The 22,966-nt window shown below is 36.1% G+C and overlaps 1 protein-coding gene across 1 annotated transcript; it reads left to right on the forward strand.

Annotated features, from left to right (window-relative positions):
* The first annotated feature begins 291 nt into the window (after positions 1-291).
* Positions 292-21,453, forward strand: YAK1 (YAK1-like protein 1). Its single transcript, XM_022304126.2, has 18 exons — positions 292-1,124; positions 3,647-3,846; positions 7,095-7,248; positions 7,680-7,789; positions 8,043-8,112; positions 8,207-8,289; positions 8,400-8,481; positions 8,558-8,598; positions 11,233-11,355; positions 14,087-14,234; positions 14,480-14,594; positions 14,674-14,756; positions 14,866-14,940; positions 16,671-16,748; positions 16,880-17,685; positions 20,227-20,376; positions 20,778-21,079; positions 21,209-21,453. The coding sequence occupies exons 1-18, from the start codon at positions 918-920 to the stop codon at positions 21,280-21,282; spliced, it is 2,901 nt and encodes a 966-aa protein (XP_022159818.1). The 5' UTR covers positions 292-917; the 3' UTR covers positions 21,283-21,453.
* The last annotated feature ends 1,513 nt before the right edge of the window (positions 21,454-22,966 follow it).

Here is a 22,966-nt window from a genome sequence, read left to right on the forward strand (position 1 = left end):
GGTCCTTAAAACCAGTAGAAGCCATTCTTCAAATAATTTTTTTTTTTTCGAATTTTTGAGTGAGCATGTGGAGTGCAATCGTGGAGGTTTGACGTTTGCATAAATAGAAGCAAGAGATTTGTTTACACGTAATGTAAATACCCCTCTTGCATGTTCTCAAATACGTGACAAAATGACAATTTATTATTTCATTTTCATTTTCATTTTCTTATATTTAAAAATTAAAAAAAGCCAATATTAAAAAAGAGAAAAAAAAGAAAAAAAAAGAATAAACTTCCCCGTTGGATGAACATACACTCATTATTGTCCCATAGACAAAAATTCATTTCCTCCCAACATCTCTCTCTTTCTCTCTCTTCTTTCTCTCTCCAGTTTGCACATCATAACACTTTTTTTTTCTCTCACTTCTCCTTCGCCATCGATCGTCGTTGTGGGGTTTTATTTTCTAGTTTTGCGTTTGTGTTATATCGTTAATTTAATTTTGTTGGGTGGATTGGATATTATTGGGAATTTTGGGTCAATTTTTAATGCTTATTGTCTGATCGGAATTTGGAGGATTTCGATGTTCAGATAATCGTCAATCTGATACGCCCATGTCAGATTGATCGATTCTTGATTGATTACCATGGATTCCTGGGAGGGTTTTGTCGTCTTGTGCTGCGGCCGAGATTGAATTAGGAAATAAAACCAGAATGGGAGTGGATTCAGTTGGCGGATTTTGTGAATTCGGAGTGGCTTTGAAACAATAGATGCAATTGGGATTTGAGAAATCGGCTTGCACAGTACTGAAGCCGACCGCTGATTTCCGTTTTCTTGTCTAGTTCTTGGTTTTGGTTTTTTATGCGTGAAAATTAGCTCCAATGGAGGATTTGGGAGATATCAATTCTCTGGTTGGAGCTTGATTTCGGGCCTGGGCTATGGCTAAGGAAGAAGTTAGCCCCAGTGATGAAGCTGACCATCGTCAACCTGCACACTCGAGCACCGAATGCGACTCACCGGCTGCTTCGACGTCGGCGTCGATAGGATCGCAGTGGCATCCTAGGCAACTTGGTTTTGGTCCTTATTTGCATAGAGAAGAAGCTGCTGCAAAGCCCCAAGATTCGCGTTTTGCCGCCAGAATACCCGTAAGCTCTTTTTTCCTTTCTATCCTTTTTGGTTTATTTGTCTGGTAAAACCGTATTGTTATTAATATCTCGATGGACATAGTATGTGGCAAATGCCTATTCTTTCAGTCTGCATGTCAGGTGTCGAACTTTATAGTAGTTATAGTCTTCTGTTGCTAAATTGAGACTTTTCTATGGCGTGGTACTTACTACTTGGTTGAAGTTCTCAGCCCAATAAGGTGCAGTTTTAGGCATACAATCTTTCTCTGCCCTGCACCTGTGCTCTGGGGGTGGGCGGGGCAGTTCCTTGCCGGAATAGAATAGCACTGATTTTTGTTCATTATCTTGAGAATCGGATATGGAATTGCTGTATTTTAGCATGTTCCTCAATTTTCCACACGTCTTTTTTTACCAACTGTTAGGCATTGCTATCGTTCTTTGTTCTCATCTAAATTTATAGTTCTTGATTACTTGTCCATCTCATTCGGTAAAGAAGACAATATACATTCCTTAGAAACTTGCAGAAGTACTGGCTGCAATTGTAGTGGCCGGACGATCTCTTCTTTCAGTTGCCTAATCAGTTTGGTTGGTATTCATAAATTTCTTTTTTATCCGATGAGGGTGCTAAGAAGAACACGTTGGTTCTACCTGGGATTCAGAAAAGAGGTTGGATAGTTTTTTGAGGGATGTTGGATGAATTCCAACAGAAATCTAAAAACCCAGTGGATTCTCTGCAAGATGAATGAGGATGTGTTTGAGCGTAACAAACTAACAATAAAGCTATAACAATAAAAGCCATTAAGCCTTTGTAATAGGCTTACGGATTACATCAATTTTCATCCCTTTAGAAAAGTAACGCGTCCTTGAGTTAAGATGCTAACTGAAATAGGAGCCTTGCATTCAAAAAGTTTGGAGACATTTAATGATGGTGTTGTCTCCATATTAGATCCAATTTTATTGGAATGAAGTTTGTTATAAGTGCCCGTAGGAAGTCTTGATTTGCATAAATGTACCATGACAAGATCTCCAATTTGAAAAATTTTCGGTCGCTGTCAAAGATTTGTACTTTTGATTAGAATTTTCAAGATGTTATTGGACCTCGTTATGTAATTCAATGATTCTTTCGGCCATTTGCTCAGCTTTTTGATTAAAATAAATAGTGCAAGGTAAATTAGCTTAAACCAAGGTTTTATGAGAAAGTTTAGTATAGACAATCTCAAATAGGGGCTCCCCTGTTGAACTATTTTTAATTTGATTTTAGGTGAATTCTGCTTGTGCTAAAGATGAAGTCCATTCGTTTGGTTACCTCGATTTGACCATCGTTTGCTTGTGTTAATGATTGCAGTGACTTCTCTTGTTATTTTTCGATTGGTTACCTAGGTTTGGCCATTCGTTTGTGGGTGGCTTGGTGGTGCTAAACTTCAAACCTGTATCAAATTTCTTCTACAAAGTTCTCAAAAAATAACTCAAAAACTTTACATTAGGGTTAGAAACAATGCCTTTTGGAATTCCATGAAGGTTTATAATTTCTTTAAAAAATAGATCAGCAATATAAACCGCATCTGAAGATTTCTTACAAGCTAAAAAATGAGACATTTTGCTAAATAGATCCACAACTACTTATACAGAATCATAACCACAAGGTGTCTTGGGAAGTCCTAGGATAAAGTCCATGGATTTGAGCCCAATCCTTTGGAGTTGTCAGTTTGCCTGCTCAATTTGGGATCGTTTTCCCAAGACTATTGGAGTTAGTATGGTCCGGAATAGGGATAGTTGCCTTATGCTAGTAAAGTCTTTTTGAGAGCTAGTTTCTTTTCCTTCATGTTATGGCATATTTGGATCAAGACGAATAATAGAATCTTTAGCATAGAGAGAGGGAGGTCTTAGCAGGAAGTATTGTCTTTGGTTAGGTTAAATGCTTCACCGTGGACCTCATTTTCGAGGGATTTTACTATTATTCGCTTGATCACGGTGTTTTGGATTGGAGCCCTTTTGTGTTCAATTAGGCTACTTTAGGCTTTGGTTGGGTTGTTGTTTTTGTAGGCCCACTTTTTTGTTCTATTTGTTGGCCTGTTGGTGGGCCCTTTTGCTTGGTCTCATTGTTTTGGATTAGAGTCCTTTAGTGCTCGATTATGCTAGTTTAGGCTCCTTGTTGGGATGTCGTTTTTGTAGGCCTGCTTTCTTGTTCTTTTTTTTGGCCTGTTGGTGGGCTCTTTTGTATTTTTTTTTTCATTTTCTCAACGACAACTCGGTTTCTTTCGATAAAAAAAATGGTGTCATTGTGATAATAATTTTTTTCTTTTAATTTTGGTCGTTTTCTTATTCTTTTTTTATTGTTTGTCGTTGTCCTTTAAGTTTTCCATGGGTATATAGTTGGGCAGATTATTAAGATGACCCAAGATATTAGACCTTGATTTGACATGGGTTGTATAACTACGAGGTCCATTCTAAGATTACATAATTTATATAGTGTCGCATAATTGATTATGATGCAATGGATAATAGCAATCTGTTATTCTGACATAAAGCTTTTGATTGTTCAGCTGGTTGCTAGATTAACCAAGGACATAGTTGAAACATACAGAAAATGCAATCCAGAGTTCAAGTATTCAGAAGAATTAAATCTGAAAAGATTTCTGACGAGCCCATCAATTGGAGTTCTCAATGATGGCTATGATAATGTGAACTCAGATCTTATTTTGGCGGTGAACTTTGTTTTGCTCAATTTTGATACGCAACGGAGGTTTGTGTGTATCTTGAATGAAACTTTGAATTCTAATTTTGTACTCATTACTTGAACCCTGTTCAGTACACTGTCTACTATGCTTCTGGACTGTGTAGAACTTTCGTTAGTTGAAATCAAGCATTTGATATCTTTATTGGAATTTTGTTGGGATGTTTATTAAGTGTCTCACTTCACAGAGGCCACGCCTTTTTGTTGCCTCAAGGTTGAAACTTCTTGCCTTAGGGTGCCTTCGCTCTTTATAAACACAAGGGTAAACATGATGAAAGCAATCATTTTGGAAATATGGTGGCAAAGAAACCAGAGAATATTCGAAGACAAACTTCAAGGCGGTGTGAGAAATTGGATGTGGCTAAATATAAAGCCTCTTTAGAAGAGTAATCTTTAGATTTTAGTAATTATCCGAATGTTAGCCTTGGTAGTTTCGTTTTGATTCAGATTTCAGAAGGTTTATACTTTGTAGAAGGTCTTCTCGATGGCCCAAGCGAAATTGGGCTTTTTCACCCCCCTCGAGGGGAAATTCCTCCCTATTTTAATGCAGAGCATATCTCTAAGAAAGTAAGTTTCAAAGGATTTTTCAGATGTTATTGAGGATCTTTGAGTTGAGATTGCAGCCCGTCCTTTGCATATTGTTTGCTGTGTAGGGGGTTTGTTTTCAATTTTCCCGTAGTGGCTTTGAAGATAGTTGGAGCAGTGTTAATTGCAGCAGCCTTCATGGTTTTTTCTGTCAAGGCTTCTGTCTTTTGGGAATGGTCCAGCATTTTGTTGGGTTTGGTCTTTAGATTCAGTGGCTCTTTGGTTCTGCAATTCTGTGCCTGGAATTATTTCGCTTATTTGATTCTCCTTTAGGCGCTCAGCAAAGTTCTATTTTGGCAAATGTAATTTTTGGGGATTTTATTTTTTGGTTCTCTTGCTGGTTCTTTTCTCTCCGGTGGGGGTTTGGATCTTTGAATTTTCTTTTTTTCCTTTCTTCCATCAATGAAAAGTTTATTTCCGGTTAAAAATAAAGTGCTTCTTGGATTTAACTTAAATTTTTTTTTTTTTAAAGTTTGTTATATGTCATATATGTTTGGAGGCTTTCCCCTGGCAGCATGGATCTCTCTCTTTGGAAGTTTCTAAAGAATTCATAGTTTCATCCCTCAAGTACATTTCTAGCTTATCTCCTTCTCAATTGGATGCTTATTTAGCCTTTCTTAACTCCAAGCTTGTTAAGCTTCTCAAAGAATGGGTTACTTTGTTAGATTAGCACCCTAGAAGAAAGTTGGAGATATAAGCTAATCGAGATAGAGAAATTGCTGAAATTCGAGCCAAATTTTCTCATGAACTCAAAGCCTTTATATCCAGACGATAAAGTTGGCGTTGTTGGCGTGTCTAAAGTTAAAGATTCTTAAAGATTTCTCTTTCTGTTTACTTGCATCTTCAAGTATTGTTTTGATAGTAGTTATTATGGCCTTATTTTTGTTAATCTCTTTCGCTCATTTGGATTATATCCCTTTTTTTGGGCCTTTCATTTTTTTCTCTTTAATTTTTTCCTTATTTTTTTATCGCACTCCTGGGGATTTTGTATCCTTTGAACATCAATCAATGAGAATTTCGTATCTTGTTAAAAAAATATGTTTCGAGGTTTATACTCCTAGTTGGAGTAATGTTGGGATGTTTAGATGAGCTTCTGAGCCATTAAATGAAGGAGGCCTAGGTGTTGGAAATATCAATCATAGGAACCGAGCTTTATTATCCAAATGGATTTGGAGATTCATTTATGAACCTACACAGCTTTGGAGGAGGCTCATAGTGGTTAAATACTGTGGTTCTCTCTCGGTTATATGGCCATCCATCAAAAACAGTTTGCACAGGGGGCCACGGACTGGAATCTACAAACAAACTAGCATCATCAAGACTTCTGCTACTTTCAGAGTGGGGGAAAGAAGTTGGATCAGATTTTGGCATGAAAAATGGCTAACACAAGGCTCTTTGGACAGCCTCTTCCCAAACCTCTTTTCCATTTCATCAAACAAGGAGGCCACTATTTCTGATCTATGGTCACAAACCACATCCTCCTGGGATTACAATTTCCGAAGGCCTCTCAAAGAAGAGGAGATTACTGATTGGATGGATCTCTCCCATATCCTTACTGAAAATAAGTCCACCTCCCTTGATGACCATTGGATTTGGCCCCTTGAAACCAATTGTACCTTCTCCACAAAATCGGCCTACCGCATCCTCACCACAAACACAACCTTATCGGCCTCTACTCTTATCCCCCGGATTTGGCATGGGAGATGCCCTAGAAAAATAAAATTATTCTGTTGGGAGCTTAGTCATGGGGCGATCAACACTCAAGATAGGGTTCAGAAAAAACTACCTTTTTATACCCTTTCCCCAAGCTGCTGCCATTTTTGTTTGGATGCATCAGAGACACAGGGCCATCTATTTATACATTGCATATATGCAAATCGTTTTTGGAATTATCTCCTTTCCACATTTGGATGTGTAGATGGAAGACACTACACAACAAACCAAAAACCTTTCTTAATCAACTTTTGGCGGGTCATCCTTTCAAGAAAGGAAAAATGATTCTGTGGACCCAGTTTGTTCGGGCCTTCCTTTGGAGTCTTTGGTTGGAAAGAAACAATAGGGTCTTCAACGAAAAAGCGCTCCTTTTGATATCTTTTTTGATAGGGTTACTACTCTAGCTCTTGGTTGGTGTAAATGTTTCTACCCCTTCAATAGCTACTCTCTAAATGAACTTATTACAAGCTGGAAGGCTTTCTTGTAATTTTCCATGTGGCCTTTTGTATATTTCATACCATCAATGAAATATTTGTTTCATACCAAAAAAAAAAAAAAATATGAGCTCCTGAGGCCTTTGTAATTTTGCTTGTATTGTTTCATAATTTCAATGACAAATTTGTTTCATTTAAAAATTAAAGTGGGGCTTGCAGCATCTTTTTCAGTTTGCATAGAACACATAAATCTTTAACTACTATTTCCAACTCTTTCTTTTATTGTAAATTTATTGTTCATACTAGGAATATTATAGTTATCTTTTGCAACAATTAGATGCCGGAAAGAGTCACTTTTTTTCGTCTCGCTCAAGTATGCATCTCACCTTTGTTACTAGGATCAAGAACTTTTCCAAGTCCTCTAGGAATATGCCCTCAAAGTTCTAAAATTATATTGTTTTGAATTAATATACTATGTCCCTTTCGATAGATTATATTTTTGATTAGGTTAATTGGTTATGTCAGATATGTTGTCAAAGATCTACTTGGTCATGGGACCTTTGGGCAAGTTGCTAAATGCTGGGTTGCGGAAACTAACAGCTTTGTAGCTGTGAAGATCATAAAAAACCAACCTGCATATTATCAGCAAGCACTGGTTGAAGTATCTATTTTGACACTGGTAACAATGCTATCCTATTTTTTGTCATATTTAGATAGAGGATTAGTGAAACAACTAGAGATATTTGTTTGTGATCTAGAAATAAGCTTTGGTAAACTAACAATGTATCTACTATCTGGTAGGATCTAATTTTAAGAATTGGTAAATTCGAAAATGTCTTTGCCATTGGAATTTGGAAGTAAACTCATAATGTATCTGGTAGGATCTAATTTAAAAAAAATGGTAAATTGCTAGTTTTCCTTCATTAGCAAAATAGTCAAATAGAAAAAAAAAAGATCATTTCATTGAGTTATGTTAAAGACAAGATATGATAAAATCACATTTGATTATATTACAGATTCCATATATTTTCCTGTATCACGTGTTTTTGGAAATATAGGAGAGATATCATATGGGGCCTAATATTTTTGTTGTATTGGGTTTTATTGCAGTTAAATAAGAAGTATGACCCCGAGGATAAGCATCATATTGTCCGTATTTATGATTACTTTGTATATCAACGTCATCTGTGCATTTGCTTTGAGTTGCTCGATACAAATTTGTAAGTCACTACCTTTTGCTACAACCTTATTTGACTTGAACAAGATCTAGGTTGTACCTCTATGTCCTTGAGTCCAATTGGAAGGCATAGAAATAGGATTCATTTTTAATTTCATAAACTCAAAGCAGACACATAAACACCCGAGTATGATCCACTGAAGCATCCAAACCAAAAATCACTACTTACTGCTCTTTTTATCTTGGAATTGTGATTTGAAATATATACTTCTATATAAAGTTCTGTCCGTCTGTAGGTATGAGCTTATCAAGATGAATCATTTTAGGGGGTTGTCCTTGAGCATTGTTCAAATGCTATCCAAACAGGTATAATAATTCTTTTAGGGTTTGAATTTTCAAATGAACTATAATTTATGTTCCACTGATGGCTACTTACATCTTCTTGTTTATATCGGAGAAGATCTTATGTGGGCTTGCTCTATTAAAAGATGCTGGTATTATTCATTGTGATTTAAAGCCAGAAAATATTCTTTTATGCACGAGGTAAGTCGTGGAGATAAAGTTTTGTTTTTCCCCTTTTTGTTCAAATTTTCTCCTTTGCATGCCTACACAAGCCTTTTGATATTTGTTTTTCACTGTTTTCTTGGAAACAGCAATTCAAAGCCGGCAGAAGTTAAAATAATTGACTTTGGATCAGCTTGCATGGAAGACCGCACTGTTTATTCATACATCCAGGTAATTCGTGGTCTCCATTTCATCTTCAACATTCTAAAGATGATCTCTGTTTCTTATACCTCTTCCTCTTGTGCAGAGCCGCTACTACAGATCTCCAGAAGTGCTGCTTGGATATCAGTATCCTTTCAAATGGAGTTATTGTGCACATACAGTTCTCTTGAGGGTTCAATCTAAGAATTTGAAACATTTAAGATATGGAAATTTTATTCTATCTGCAACCTTTTTAGAACCTAGAATCGTATTTGTTTCAGTATTCTTTGGATTAGGGCAATTGCCATGTACTTACTCCACGGGTCTAGATGTGATTTAAAAGCTAACAAGTGTTTGGGAAATGACAATTTAATTGGAAACTTTTTAAAACCTAGAAAGTATTTGGTTGAGGATGCAAAGCTGTTTGCAAACTACAAGAGTTTGAGAAAACCAAAAATATCTTGAACGTTAAATATGGTAGTAAAATAACTAACTTAATTATTAGTTAATTTTTTTTAATTATCTTTGTCAGATAAATTTTTAAATAATTTAGATAAAAATTCATAAAATTGTTTATTATATTGGTTAATTTTTTTTATTTGTTTATAAAATGATTAAGTAATGATTTAAAAAAGACTGAAATTTGAAAAACATGGAAAGTTTTGTTTCTTATTTTTCTAGATAAACTATTTCATTGAAGTTTATGAAATAGATGACCCAAATTCAATGGCGCTCTCCTCCCTTGTCTCTCTTAGTTCTTCCCCCCTCCCCTCATTTTTCGTTATCCTTCTTTTTTAAACATTGAAGACTGAGGGACCGAACAACCATGGGCAATTATTGTTGAAGCGAGCCCACCTTGTGTTGGACTTGACATCCTACTCTCCGCTCCTCTACTGCGTAATGGTGGGGTATGGCACATGACATCTCGCCTTGGCCGGGTAGCAACAAGTAGTTATGCGTGCTCATGATACCTTAGGCTCCTCCACCCGCTTCTACTGCCCTTGAGAGTCGAGCGTCTGGCTGCTCACCCCACGCCCAAAAAGAACGAGCCCATGTGCAGTGCATGGTGCTTACACCCCACCTATGCAGGTAGATTGCCCCCCATTTTTTGTCATCCGTTTTGCTGACAGCACTTTCATTCATGTCCCTTTTTGTTAGCTGCATTCTTTGTCACGGGTGTGGCATCTTTCCATGCAAGTGGTTGCTAGAGAATAAGGTTCCTCTCCATGATCATGATGGGAGAGAATGAAGAAACAGAGCCAAAATCTGGAAAGGAAGAGCTCTTCTTTGTTTGAAATTGTTGTGGAAAGAGATCTGGTTGTTGGGTTGACAACACTCTTTGGATGACCTCTTTGTTTCCCCATCCACCGCCAAATTTTTTTCATTATAACCATTCGTTATCCAGTGGGTCAATTTGCCTCCAAAATATCCAAAACAAACGCAGGTCCTTTGCGAAGCTGACCAAGGTCTTCAACAATGGTAGGAAGAGCAACATCATCCTCCCTTTAACAACTAAGGCCGGAAGGCTTTCTGCTCCCTCATCAGAGATTTTTGTTGACAGAGTTCTTACAAAAGGTTTGAGCCCAATCACTTGGGATGGTCCTTTGCTGAGATTGTAAAGAGGCCCTTTTGTGTTGGTAACCATTTGGAGATTATAGAAGGGATAAGTGAGGTATGAAAAACTCCTGATTGGCGAGGTTGAAGTTTTCAGCAGTAATTGGAGCAGAGATCTAGTGTTAGCCTGGAAATGCTATTATGATTGTTTCAACAAAAATATTAAAGAAGAGCTCAGATAATAAACATCATATACGTGCACCTTTAATCCGTTCCATCCAGACAAAGGTCTTCTTAGTTGCTTTTCAGATACCAGGCCATCCTTTGATAATAATAATAGTAAAGTCTTAAAAAATTATGGGATGACAAGTTTCGTGGAAGGTTTACTGTTACTACTTGCTCTTGTAGCTGCCTTAAGCTTGAAAACCTTACTTTGAACTGGCAGAAGAAAGAAGTTATAAAGTGATCAGTACATAGATAATACCATCATCTTTGAGCTTTTGAGGACATGGAATAGATAAAATTATGGGACCTTAGGCAAATGGGAACTGAGGGAGTGTTTGAGGACTCAACAGATTCTTGAAGATAAGATGGCTACTGACGACTTTTTTGTTACATTGTATAGTGTACCTTGTTGAGGCAGTAGTTCTTTTTTACATCACCATGTCCGCTTCTTGTGCAATTAAGCTTCTTCATCATTATCTGTAGGTGTACACTATACCTCGCCATCGTGTGTTCTAACCACAAGAAATTCTTTTATAATTGTGGCATCTTCAACATTATTTGTAATTGGAATGCTCTTATTTTGTAGCTTTTTGGGCAAGGTTTTCTCTATCCCTTCCCCTAGGTTTCTCTCTCTTTTTTTTGTGTGTTTTATATACGATTTCTCAGTTTCTTATGAAAAAAAGTAAGCTAGTTATTGTTTGGGGGTTTTGAGAAGGATATCACCATATACTAATTGAGTGTGGTGAAAACCTCCTATGAGAGAGGAAGAGATCATTGAGGGCATTCTTGGTTCTCTAATGCATTCGTGGAGCAATGTTATAGGCAATTTTTTTATTGTTGTTTTTTGTGGGTTTCTTAAACAGCTAAATAATCTAACCCTTCCTTACAAAATGTTGATGGTGGATGATTTGAATTTATATATATATATATATATATATATATATATATTTTTTTTTTTTTTCTTCCTAGGGTTTCTGGTGTGACCCTTAACCCTTTTTTCAGATATACTACAGCTATTGATATGTGGTCCTTTGGTTGCATAGTTGCAGAGTTGTTTCTTGGGTTGCCATTGTTTCCAGGAGCTTCTGAGTTTGATCTATTGAGGCGAATGATTGACATTCTTGGGTATGTATCTTTTAAAATCTTCCCCTTTTGTCGAAAGCAAAAACTTTGATCCAGAGAGTGAAATGAGAAGTTTATGTTCCTTTTCATTATTTGAATGAGAAGTTTGTTTTTTGTTTAAAAAAAAAAGAATGAAATGAAGAAAGGCTCAGAGACCTGCAAAATCTTTTATCCAACTGGGACGAATATAGGAAACAAAGAAGATATATGTATGTATGCATATTTTTTTTAACAAGAAACAGTTTCATTGATATATGAAAAGAAGAAAAAGTTCAAGAATACAAACTCCCGTAGGAGTGAGAGAAAAAAGAAAAGATGAAAGCAAAATATAGGCTCGACAAGGAGCAAAACAATTGGCAGCTACAGACACATTAGTTTCCCAAATATTCTTCACTTATCACTAAGTAAATTTTCTACCTCCCCCAACTACATCTTTAAAAGCATGACTTAATGGCATCGAGCCACAAAATAATACCTCAAAGCATGCTTTAACATAATAGCATTGAACCACAGAATAAAATATTTCCTCTCCCTTTAAGCATGAAGCTACTAAAAGTTGGAACTTGGAAGAGAAGACCAGATTAGATGCAAAGGTGTTTAATATCCATCCACCAGCTTAATTTAGTAAGGTTGCACTCTAGGAAATAGTAACTCGAACCTTCATTAGATCTTTGGCATAGCACACACCACGGTGACGTGCATATCTATGCCATCTCTTCTGGACTTCATTAAAATACTAATGCCTTTCAAAAAACAGTATCGATGGAAAAACCATGATTATCTTAGGGTATTTGTCTTTCCAAACTCTGTTACAGAACTCAGAGAAATGACTAGTTTCTATTGGAGAAATGCTATGAAATATGGACTTAATAGAGAAAGAATCTATCTCATTCTGAAGCTAGAGTTTCAATATCCTTGTTAGAAGAGGCAAGTCTATCAGCCACCAAAACCATGAGCAACCGCTCCTGCAACTCTTCACTGAAGTTCCTTTTGAAATTGAGCATCCGACCCATTTCCTCCTTCCCGACCCTGAATTTTGGATCAATGTGCTTCCATCAAGGTCATATGACTTAGTAAAGAAAAGGGAGAATTGCAAAAACCAACCTTGAAATAGGTTTTTTTTTTAATTTTTATATAAAAAATACGAACTTTTCAGTGATGAAATGAAAAGGAACAAAAATTGTTCAAGGATACGAACTCTCGAAAGAGTGAAAGGAAAACAAAAAAAACCATAAAGATACGCAAACAGGAACTAAAAATAAATCTACTCAGGCCTAATAAAAGCATCCCAATTGTTAAAAATAAGAGGATGGGAGTAATGGGAGAATGACTCAGAAAGAGAACACTAGTGAGATGCTTTGAACTTGGCTGATGTGAGGCAATTGAACAAAGATATTTGTTTATTCTTTAAGATCTACATATTCCTCTGAGACCAGATTTCTAGAAGAGCTCTCAAACCAGATTTCTAAAAGAAGACTCTTCACTGCTTTAAGCCATAAAAGTCGAGCCATGGGTGATCAATGTGCGAGTCCACAAAGAAGTTGAGTCAAATTGGCTTCAGCCTTCAAATCAAAAGCCCAATCGATTTTGAACTCTCCAAAGAGAGAGAACCATCCTTGAGTTCCAAAAGAACATTGGAAGAAGAGATGATCAGTGTCTTCCCCGCTTGAAGTAGGGGTTGTTACAACCACTCGTTCGAACTTTGAATTTGATTAATCATGTTGGGGTTAAACCCTTAAATATTGCAGAATGCACAAACCACCCATGTGCTATAAATATTGTTCCAACCATACCCTTGAACTTTAGGATTGTTACAATCAAATCCAAATTTTTTACATCAATTTTTATCTTTTTAAGTTGAGATGTTGGCTTAGCATGAATCTGAAATCCAAATTTATTCCTAGATTGTTTGTGCATTTTGCAATATTTAAGAGTTTAATTACAACCATTTATTCATTTTTGTTCAAAGATATAAATTCTGGAAAGAGTGAAAAGAAATAGTAAAAAACAATACATAAAGGGAAACAATTAAGAAAGAAAGATAGAAGTGCCCCGATTGGCACAAATGGGGTGATTGGTCAAATTGAAAGTTTGAGGGGTGATTATAACAAACCTTATAGTTAATGGGTGCAGTTTTTTATTTAAATTAGGAGCATTGATAACCCACTTGTCCTTCTAGAACTTATTCACCTTCTCACATTGCCCAAGGAAGGGAGACCTCTCCCAAATCAAGGGTTTCAACTTGGAACTGGAGGATTACAGGCTTTCAGCAGGCCTCTCCCAATTCTCTCTTATGCTCTTGCTCATTATGCATTCTTGTGGGGAATCTTCCTTTCCATAAATGAGTCATTGCCTTTCCTGGAGTTTTTTCTTTTTAGCATGTTTTGTGTATTTAGCATTGGGCTTTGTTAAGTTGTCTACGACTTCCAGATTTGCAGTTAACTCTATCCTTATAATCAACCACTCGCCTCTGCTCTGATATCCACTGACGTAGGTGCTCTGATATCCAGATTTGTGTTCCTTTTGTTTTAAGATTTCTCATCCAGTATTCATTATATGAGAAGTTCTTATGTCTTCAGAAAAGTATTGACTAACTGCAGCATTGATGTGTTGCATCTAAATTATTTTATTAAACTGTAAATTAATTTCATACTTATTTTTAGAACAATTATTCCTTTTGTTTTTTGTGGCAATGATTTTGAATTTCCTGTCATGCATGTCTTATACTTAACAGGGGACAACCTCCAGATTATGTTCTGAAGGAGGCAAAAAATACTAGCAAATTCTTTAAGTTTATTGGGGGTTTCCATAATATTGAAAATGAAATTTCTGCAAGCGATAGAAGCACTTTTCAAGCATTAACAGCAGAAGAATATGAAGCTGTAAGTGTACATTTATTAATTCTGTTATTCTTGTGAAAATATGTTGAGCCAGGGATGTCTTGCTAGACATTTTCCTGTCTGATCAATCTTTTCTGGATGATGCTTAGTGATTTAGATGCTCTGGTTCTTTTTCTAAACTGGTTCATTGTTTTCGTATACTGACTTCCTATTTATATACAAGTTTACAGCATTCCGTTTCAACACTTATATCCAATTGTGGGATTGAATTGCTTGTTTGTTTTCAGAGAGATATGAAAAAGCCTTCAATTGGGAAAGAGTATTTCAATCGAATGAACCTTGAAGCAATTGTGAATAACTACCCTTATAGAAAGAACTTGCCCGAGGAAGATATTAGGAAAGGTAGGCCTCTTTGTTCTTAGTTCCAAAACTCTTCTTTCTTAGAAACTTCTAAATGGGCTACAATGTAATTTGTTAACAGAGCGTCAAGTACGACTAGCCTTAATTGATTTCCTAAAGGGCCTTGTAGAGTTTGACCCTGCAAAAAGGTGGTCACCTTTCCAGGTATTTCATCCTCATAGGAGTTTCAAATTTTGATTTAGCTGACTGAATAGCACATTTTGTAACTAAGAAGCAATAGAAACTTGGATATTGAATCCATATGTGCATGCAGGCCTCCAAACACCCTTTTGTGACGGGGGAGCCCTTCACATGTCCATACGCACCTCCTCCAGAGACCAGACGTTTGGTAAGTGGATTTATAAAGCCGTAAGTTCATATTTATACTGAAAAATCTCAAACCATTTTGCTGTTATTGACCTGTTAATGTCTTATCTTAATTGTTATGAAGTTTAATGGGCATATGTAACTACTTTCATTGTGAGAGTAGACAGGAAGGTTGTAACTTGAGTCCTTGACTGATGACAACGAACAGCTTGGAACAGTTACTTTCATTGTAGAGTACCTGCATGATTAATGACTACTGTTTGATTAGTTGTATTATCTTGCTGTAGCCATTCAGTGAATAAAATTATTTTTCGTTAGCACTTTTAATTTGTCACCTCAAAATGCATGCCAAGTTGGATGTGTCTCATGTAATTCATTTACCAAATTTTTTTTGTTCGCTACTGTATTTATTTTACTTTCTAGGTTTTCCTTAGGTTAGCTTATAACATTTGTTGTGTTACAGTTGTTAAGATATCCATAAATGATTAAATTTACTCTAATCAATCAACTTAAGCTTTTGGGTTCATTAGTGATTTAACATGTTTAGGATGGTATGCAAAATCTTGGAGAAGATCATGAGGGTTTTTTTTTTTTTGTGGGAAGGGGTGGATGAGTGCCGCAGGGGGAGTTATCACATTTGGTTAATTGGGATATTGTCCCGAAGCCGATAGAGGCTGGGGTTGGCCGGTTGGGTATTGAAAACTTAAGAATTAGGAATGAGACCTTGTTAGCCAAACGACTGTGGTGTTTTCCCTTGGAGCTTAATGCCTTGTGGTGCAGGATTATTGTAAGCAAATATGGGGCAAATATGGGTCACATCCTTTTGATTGGGCCTTAGTGGTCCTTCTATCTCAGGTAAAAGCCCCTGAAAGGCTATTTCTATTGTCCCTTTCTGTTTGCCCCGCTTCGGAAGGTAAAAGTTCTAAAGAAGATTAAGTTCTTTGCTTGGTGGGTTTTATATGGAAAAGTTAATACCATGGACCGTACTTAGAGACATTCTTGCTTGGTGTTGGTCCTCGATGGTGTGTCTTTTGCAAAAGTGTTTCCAAGGATCTTGATCATATTTGTAAAGCTACCAGTTTGCCTAGTATATTTGGAGGCGGTTCTTGGGAGCTTTTGGGGTGTCCTTGGCTTGTAATAGGGAGTGTAGGGCTATGGTGGAGGTGTTGCTTTGTCCCCCTTTGGGATAGAGGGGCCCTGTTGTGGCTGGCTTTTTTTGCTATTTTATGAGTATTTGGATTGAGAGGAATAGTAGAATTTTTTGGGGTGGAGAGATCTTGGGAGTTTGTTTGAGATTTAGTTAGATTTAACACCTTTTTATAGGTGACAGTTTCTAAAGCCTTTTGTAATCACCGGTTAGGTGCTATTCTTTTGGATTGGGGTCCCTTCTTATAGGTGGATCCTCTTTTGATGGGCTCGTTTTCTGTATACCCCTTGTATATCCTTTCATGTTTCTCAATGAAAGCTCGGTTTCTTATTAAAAAAAAAAAAGTAAATACGAACCTCTATGTTGTCATTTCCCCTCCATTTAATATTAATTTCTACTTGTTGGAGCTTGTGTAAATTTTCAAGCCCACAAGTGAGAGGAGTGTTATTAAGATATCCATAAATGATTAAATTTGTCCTAACTCATCAACTTAAGCTTTTGAGTTCATTGGTGATTTAACATGTTTAAGATATTCTATTTTGGATTACCAGTTATTAGCGAGGTAGGAAATAGCAATCATATAACTTCCCTTTTATTTTTTGCAGCCTGTTTCTCAAAACATAAAGGTGGACGACCATCATCCTGGTGGAGGGCATTGGTTTGCAGCTGGTCTCTCTCCCAATGTGAGACTGCTGTCCCTTTAATGCTATTATTTATTTTTTATGGAGGTCATCACATTACTGATAGAGTAATCGTCATTTTTAAAAGATTTAATTCAAAGCTTTTATGTTATGAAGTAAATATTTTCATTCAGATTGCCGGTAGGAACAGAGTTCTGCAGAGCAGCCCACATTTTCAAATGTTGCCATATGCGCATGCTAACAGTTATGGCAGCGTAGGAAGTCATGGTAGCTACAATGAAAGTATTGGGTTTGGAAACAGCTATGGAAGTTATGGAGATAATGGCATGCTTGCATACTATTCCCCTGTTGGTCCATCTGGAATGAATATGCATCCACAGGGAAGAATATCTGTGCTTGCAAGTAGCCCAGATACTCGGCAGAGGATCTACCAATTATCGCATGGTAATGGGATTGGTGTGAGCCCGTCAACTGGGAACTTTGCACCACTTCCCCTGGGCACGAGTCCATCACAGTTTACTCCACCAAGCACTTACGGTCAAGTTTCAGCGGGCTCTCCTGGACATTATGGGCCAACTTCTCCTGCAAGGGGTAGTTGTCAGGGATCTCCTTTGGGGAAAATGGCTACAGTTAGTCAATTTAATAGAAGGAAATTTTGGGAGTACTCTGGTAATACCCAAACTCATGATGGTTCGTCATCTTCGCATTGGCAAGGGCAATGTACTGAAGGTATAAGTTACAGTCAAGCAGATGGGAACTCTCTACATGGTTGCTCACCGTCTCATCTACCGTTGAATAGCAATGCCACCAGCTGGAAGCAGCAGCAAGTAGGCAGTGGAAGCTCTACTGGATACCCTACCGTTCAGAATATTTCAGGAGCCCACTTGCATGGTTCAAATATGCAATTTTCACAACCAACGGATGTGGCTCGTAATAAGTCTGAATTGCCCAATCCTGGAGATTGGGATCCCAATTACAGGTATGTTAGTCAACTTTCGCATATCTATTCGCTAGTATTCTGTGCATCTATAGCTACATGTTAAATATATTTCCCAATCTTTGGTTAACTTTCGTAACTGAGCAGGGAGCAATCCGATGGATATATTCCCAAGTCCTAACCAATTGAATATTGATTCTTTTTCTCAATTTATGAACTTTTCCTTTCTGGGTTCAGCAGAAAATACTCTTGAAATGAGATAGGAAAAAAAGAATAAGAAGAAAGTTTTCATACTTACAGATTGGAGTCGTTCTGCTGAACTAGTGTTTATGATGTTGAACTACTGACCAGACACTATCTGAATTACCAATTTTACTCGGACATTTATCCTGCTAATTAGGCATAACACCAATATAAGGAATTCGTGATTCCACTATCTAATCAAGTTTTATGCTTTTGCTTTCTAAATCCCATATAGTTCTAGTAGAAGGTACTTGAAAATCTATTTGCTTCTGGACAGCTTTGAGTATCTGATAGGCATCGTTTGTCATAATCAACTAGCTTGGGTGGTTTTTGTATAATTACATTATTTTTAGTTCTCAGCACTTTTCTTCTATTTCATCACATTGATTGACTAAATATTGGTCACCATACTTTTCGTTGACAAGTTGTTGGACTTACGTTGATGTAATGTAAGATAGGACTCCTTTTAGAATTGTACTGCAATATGTTTCCTTAAAGAGTATAACTATTTGATGAGATTTTGAGTTTGATTTTCTGTTTTTTAAAATCATACTCATAATAACAACCACCTTCTATATCTTGTAGTCTACTGAACAACATTTTTAAAAATCTAGCTAAATTTATACAACTAAAATGGTAGTTTTTAAACCTACTTGTTGTTTTCTAAAATTTAAGGCGTGCGAGCTAATTTTCAAAGGTGAAAAGTTTATTGTAGAAATTATTAATTAATAAGCTTAATTTTTACAAACAGAAAGCTAAAATCAAAATCATGATGGGGAGTTTAGAATTTTCTTAAATGAAAGTCGAAGGAACATTCGTCCTAATCTTGTAAAAATGTATGGTGAATATTCACTCACATTCTTAGATACATGCGCGTGTGATTCCATTTACATACTCTCTATTCTGGTCTACCGCATGTTTATAAATGTTTATTACCTATCAGTAAATGTTTTTGAAAATGCAGTAGAATGGAAGAATTTAACAGCATTTTTGTATGTTCATGTTCAACCTGATCATCCTTTTGTCTGAACTTTCTTGCGCAATTTATATATTATAGTGTCTTGGCATTTTGAACCTTTCCAGTGTGTTTTCATCTGCTAGATAATTGGATTTCATTGAACAATATAATTACGCACTGTTACTAGTCTCTGAGAGATTCCTTTTTGAAATTTAGGTGCTTGTTACCAATTATGGCTGTCAGCTTGTCACCTTAGTTTTCTTTTTTATCATCATGGATTGGTTTTATTTTTTTTTATTACAGCATATTGGTTTTATGTGTCAGACATGCAAAAAGGATTGTCCCCCTTTTTTGTATTTATTTTAAATTTTAGACATGTTCAGACACGGGGGGTTGGTTCCTCTGAAAAAAAAAATGAGAAAGTAAAAAAAAAAAATCATTTATATGCTCTGCAGTGACAACCTGTTCACAAGAAAAAAGGCCATGGGAGAATTAATTTATACACTGCAATGGTTGGCCCCATATAAACAAAGTTTAAAGTGAAAGCTTGCTGCAATTGCAACCTTAGTGAAAAAAAGAGACATTCAATAGATCTATCCTTTTATATTTTGTAGTGAAAACACATTTTTTTAATGTTAAACTTATTATATCTATTTTGAAGTTATTTTGAAGTGTTGAATATATTAATGTATACACATGTATTCTAAAAAAAGAAAATAAAAAAACATGTTCCTAATGTTTTTATGTCGCTTTTTTTTTTTAAGAAATTGGCAGGTTGCCATGTTAATGTTGTGTTGTATCCGTGTTCCATGTCTATGCTTCTTAACTATTCATTATTTATCTTTTTGTTCAATCCCTTATGTTGCGGATTGATGCAGTGGTTTAAGAATTGTGCTTAGGTGCATGCTTAGGTGCGCTTTTCAAAAAAGTGAGGCAAGGGCGCCTCACTTCTGCGGAAGTGCAGTGACCTTGTCAACTCTATTTATTTATTTATTCTAATTATTGTTATTAAAAAAATCAATAAATAATTATAAAAATGTTCATGTCTCAATAATCTCCAATAAGACCTCTAATTTTTAATAATTTTCATTATCTTATTATTCATAATACAACATCTTTCATGTTAAACAAATTATTTACATTTTTCTACTGTTGGTCTCTCGATGTTTTTCTTGACTTCACACTTTAAAAACACTAGATTGATGATCTCTACTTAAGTTACCATAAAGTTTGAGTTGTTTATTCAATTAATTTGTATACTAATGATGTCCTTTTATAGTTTCAATGTTCCGTACCTCTTCTCACCTGAATGTACTTGCACGATGCAGATCTTTTGTTTTTTTGGGTTAAGTTTCAATGTGGTATGATTTCTGTTCCTTCAGTGATGAACTGCTCCTCCAAGACGATGATGATTCAGATGCCAGCAGCATTGCAACTGATTTCAGCAGCATGCATGTTGGTTCAGCAAATCCATCAATTGGGATTGGAAGATTTAGTATGCCAAGCGCTAGTTCGAGTTTAACCACACAAAGGTAGGTATCATGTTCTCTTTTACTGCCAAATTTTGTTGAAACGTTCTTACTTAAATTTTGACTGGGTAGTTTGAACATTAAGTGAATAGAACTCGTGTAATAATATTCTATTCCTCCGCTCAAGGCAGTTGCATCGGTTATAATCATATGTATTTTATATTTCTCGTGTATATTGCAAACCAAACAATATGTGCTTATTATATGAATGTTTACAATAAAATGGATATTTTTACCACTGGTGGTTTGTAGATCCCCATTGTTTGTGTGTATTTCTTGTAAATTTCTCTCGATCAGGTGGCATGATTTTCATTTTTTATGGTAGTTCTGATTCTCAACTGTCCCCGGAGTTTCATGCTTTTTATTGTCAGTTTTCCTTACCGTTTTCCATTCGTAATTTTCAGAAAGAATGGACCTGTCCAAGCATTTCCGCATGTAGAGGTGGGTAGCCCGCCCTCAGCTCAAGATTTGCACACTGGATATGCCCGTCCCTCGTCGAAGCATTCCCATCTCATGCCTCATAGTTCACACAATTCCCCTAGCCGCTTGGGGCAGCAACCCGTTCAGCGGTTCAATCAAGGGAGAAGTGCAAATGTTCGCAGTTACGAGTGGAACCCTGTGAAGATCCAACCACCCCTATCCAGCTATAATTCTGGAGGCCCTCGTTCCCCTGGAAGTGGCTCCTTCAGCAGTGGCATGTCATGGGGTACAGATGCTTTCAATACAATATATGACTCTCTTGCCTTTTACATTTGTCCTTTCTTTTTGACTGAACCCCCCCATCCCGAGTAAGTTCTTAGTTTGTGCTACTGATAATATCCATGTTCTTCGATAGGGTATAGAGCAAACCAGCCCGTTACAAGCATTCCTCCCGCATCCCGTGGAAGAAAAGACTATGGAAGAATCTAGTGTTTGAACAACTAGTATTTCATCTCAAGAGAGTTAGCAGGAAAATTGTATTGGTATTTGAATTAGTTCACCTGCTTAGTGGGCTCTTGCCAGAAAAATCTTCATTCAGACTATGTTCATTAATTGTTTGCTTGATAATATGATTTGTGGTCATGCTTTTTCACCCTCCCAGTAACACTGCTTTCAGTTCTCTGTCACTAACTCAATTGCCCTGCAATCCTCATTTATGTTTCCCCGAGAACTGCTAGTCTCGTTCGTTCTGTCTCTTTTACACTAACCCGAATATTCGCTTTGCATGTTTCGAGGAACGTATTCTGATATCCTTTGCTGCTGCTGAGATGATTACCGGGGGATTACAATTATACAAGATTAAATTCACCTCATACCTACACCCCATTGCAGAGGCAATGTTATTTTGTAAACTTTTTCTTCATTTGGTAAAGGTTTTTAGTGTATTATGTTCTTTCTTTTCTCTTTCTCTTTTCCTTTTTCTTTTTGGTTTTCATCAAGGTTCTTTAGTTTTGAAATACATCTGTTTGATATTTTTACTCTTTGGGACGGTCTTCTGAAATAGATATTATTTCACCCGAGGTTTTTGCTTTCTTCTGCGACGTTTTTAGATGCAACTGTTTGTATGATTTATTGGTCGATGTGAATCGTACTTGCATCTTCCTCTTTGTATGATTTATTTGTTTTCAATAATGACATTCTTTAGAATGGCAAAGATTTTGTGGCCATTGGGAACTTTATTTTTTTTGCAAGTTTATCTACTACTTTTTTGTTTTGGGTTAATCAAAAGGTTTTTATGATCTGAAGGACTAATTTCCAAAATCTATGTTTTGGTTTCAGAATTTGACTAAAATGGTTGAAAGTGTTAATAAAAATAGAAAATAAAATAACAAAGTGATTGGAAAAACAAAATTACTTATAGAAATAGAGAGTAAAAAGAACAAATTAATATCAAAGAGACTTTTTATTACTAAATTAAAGAGTATAGAGAGAGAAGTCGTCAATATTAAAAAAGATGAGAAGAATGTCCGCTCAAACAACAAAGTAGGGTGGCAAGACATTTTTGAAAGTCATAGAAGTTGGAAGATGAGATCAAGCCTGAGCCCATGGTGAGAGAAGAGAAGAAAAGAGTTCTACGTTAGGAGAGACAAAGTTAAAAGGAAAGTGAAAATTTAAGTAGATGGCGAAATTTGGCCTCCCACTTAAGAAAATGTTCCTTAGTTTATAATTTTGCAAAAATGGTTAAAGGATAGATTAGAAACTTTACATTTTTAAATGTTCTCCCCACAGTGCCTTTCCTATTTTTAAATGTATTTAACAATGTTTCCTACAGGGATTTTATCTTCATTATTTTAATTCTTTTATTAGTAATTTCACTTAATTTAAACGTATTACAGTGTTATATGGTCTCCATCTTATCCTTCTATCATTCTACTATATCTTCTCTTTTAGCTCATTTTTTCTTTGTAACAATGTTGAATGTAGTAATCACAATTTTATATGGTGGTACGTGGAGTGAAAAAAATGGATACAACAATTTCAACATCTCTTAGATGTTAATTCGAAAGGACTGTACGTTGTCACAACTTATCGAAGGCATTAGGAAGAATATTCATTTAATAGAGGGTGAAAAAGTTTCATGTATATTGTTGGTCAAAAATAATAGTCACAAGTC

Source organism: Momordica charantia, assembly GCF_013281855.1.
Source record: "Momordica charantia cultivar OHB3-1 chromosome 6 unlocalized genomic scaffold, Mcharantia_2.0 BLBB01000006.1, whole genome shotgun sequence".
Classification (NCBI taxonomy): domain Eukaryota; kingdom Viridiplantae; phylum Streptophyta; class Magnoliopsida; order Cucurbitales; family Cucurbitaceae; genus Momordica; species Momordica charantia.

Bases quoted from the DNA above. Each gene is read 5' to 3' on its own strand.
- YAK1 (XM_022304126.2), top strand. From the start codon at position 918: ATGGCTAAGGAAGAAGTTAGCCCCAGTGATGAAGCTGACCATCGTCAA. The intron at 16,749-16,879 runs GTGAGACTGCTG...ATTTTCATTCAG, and splicing joins CAGCTGGTCTCTCTCCCAAT to ATTGCCGGTAGGAACAGAGT. The intron at 17,686-20,226 runs GTATGTTAGTCA...CTGTTCCTTCAG, and splicing joins GATTGGGATCCCAATTACAG to TGATGAACTGCTCCTCCAAG.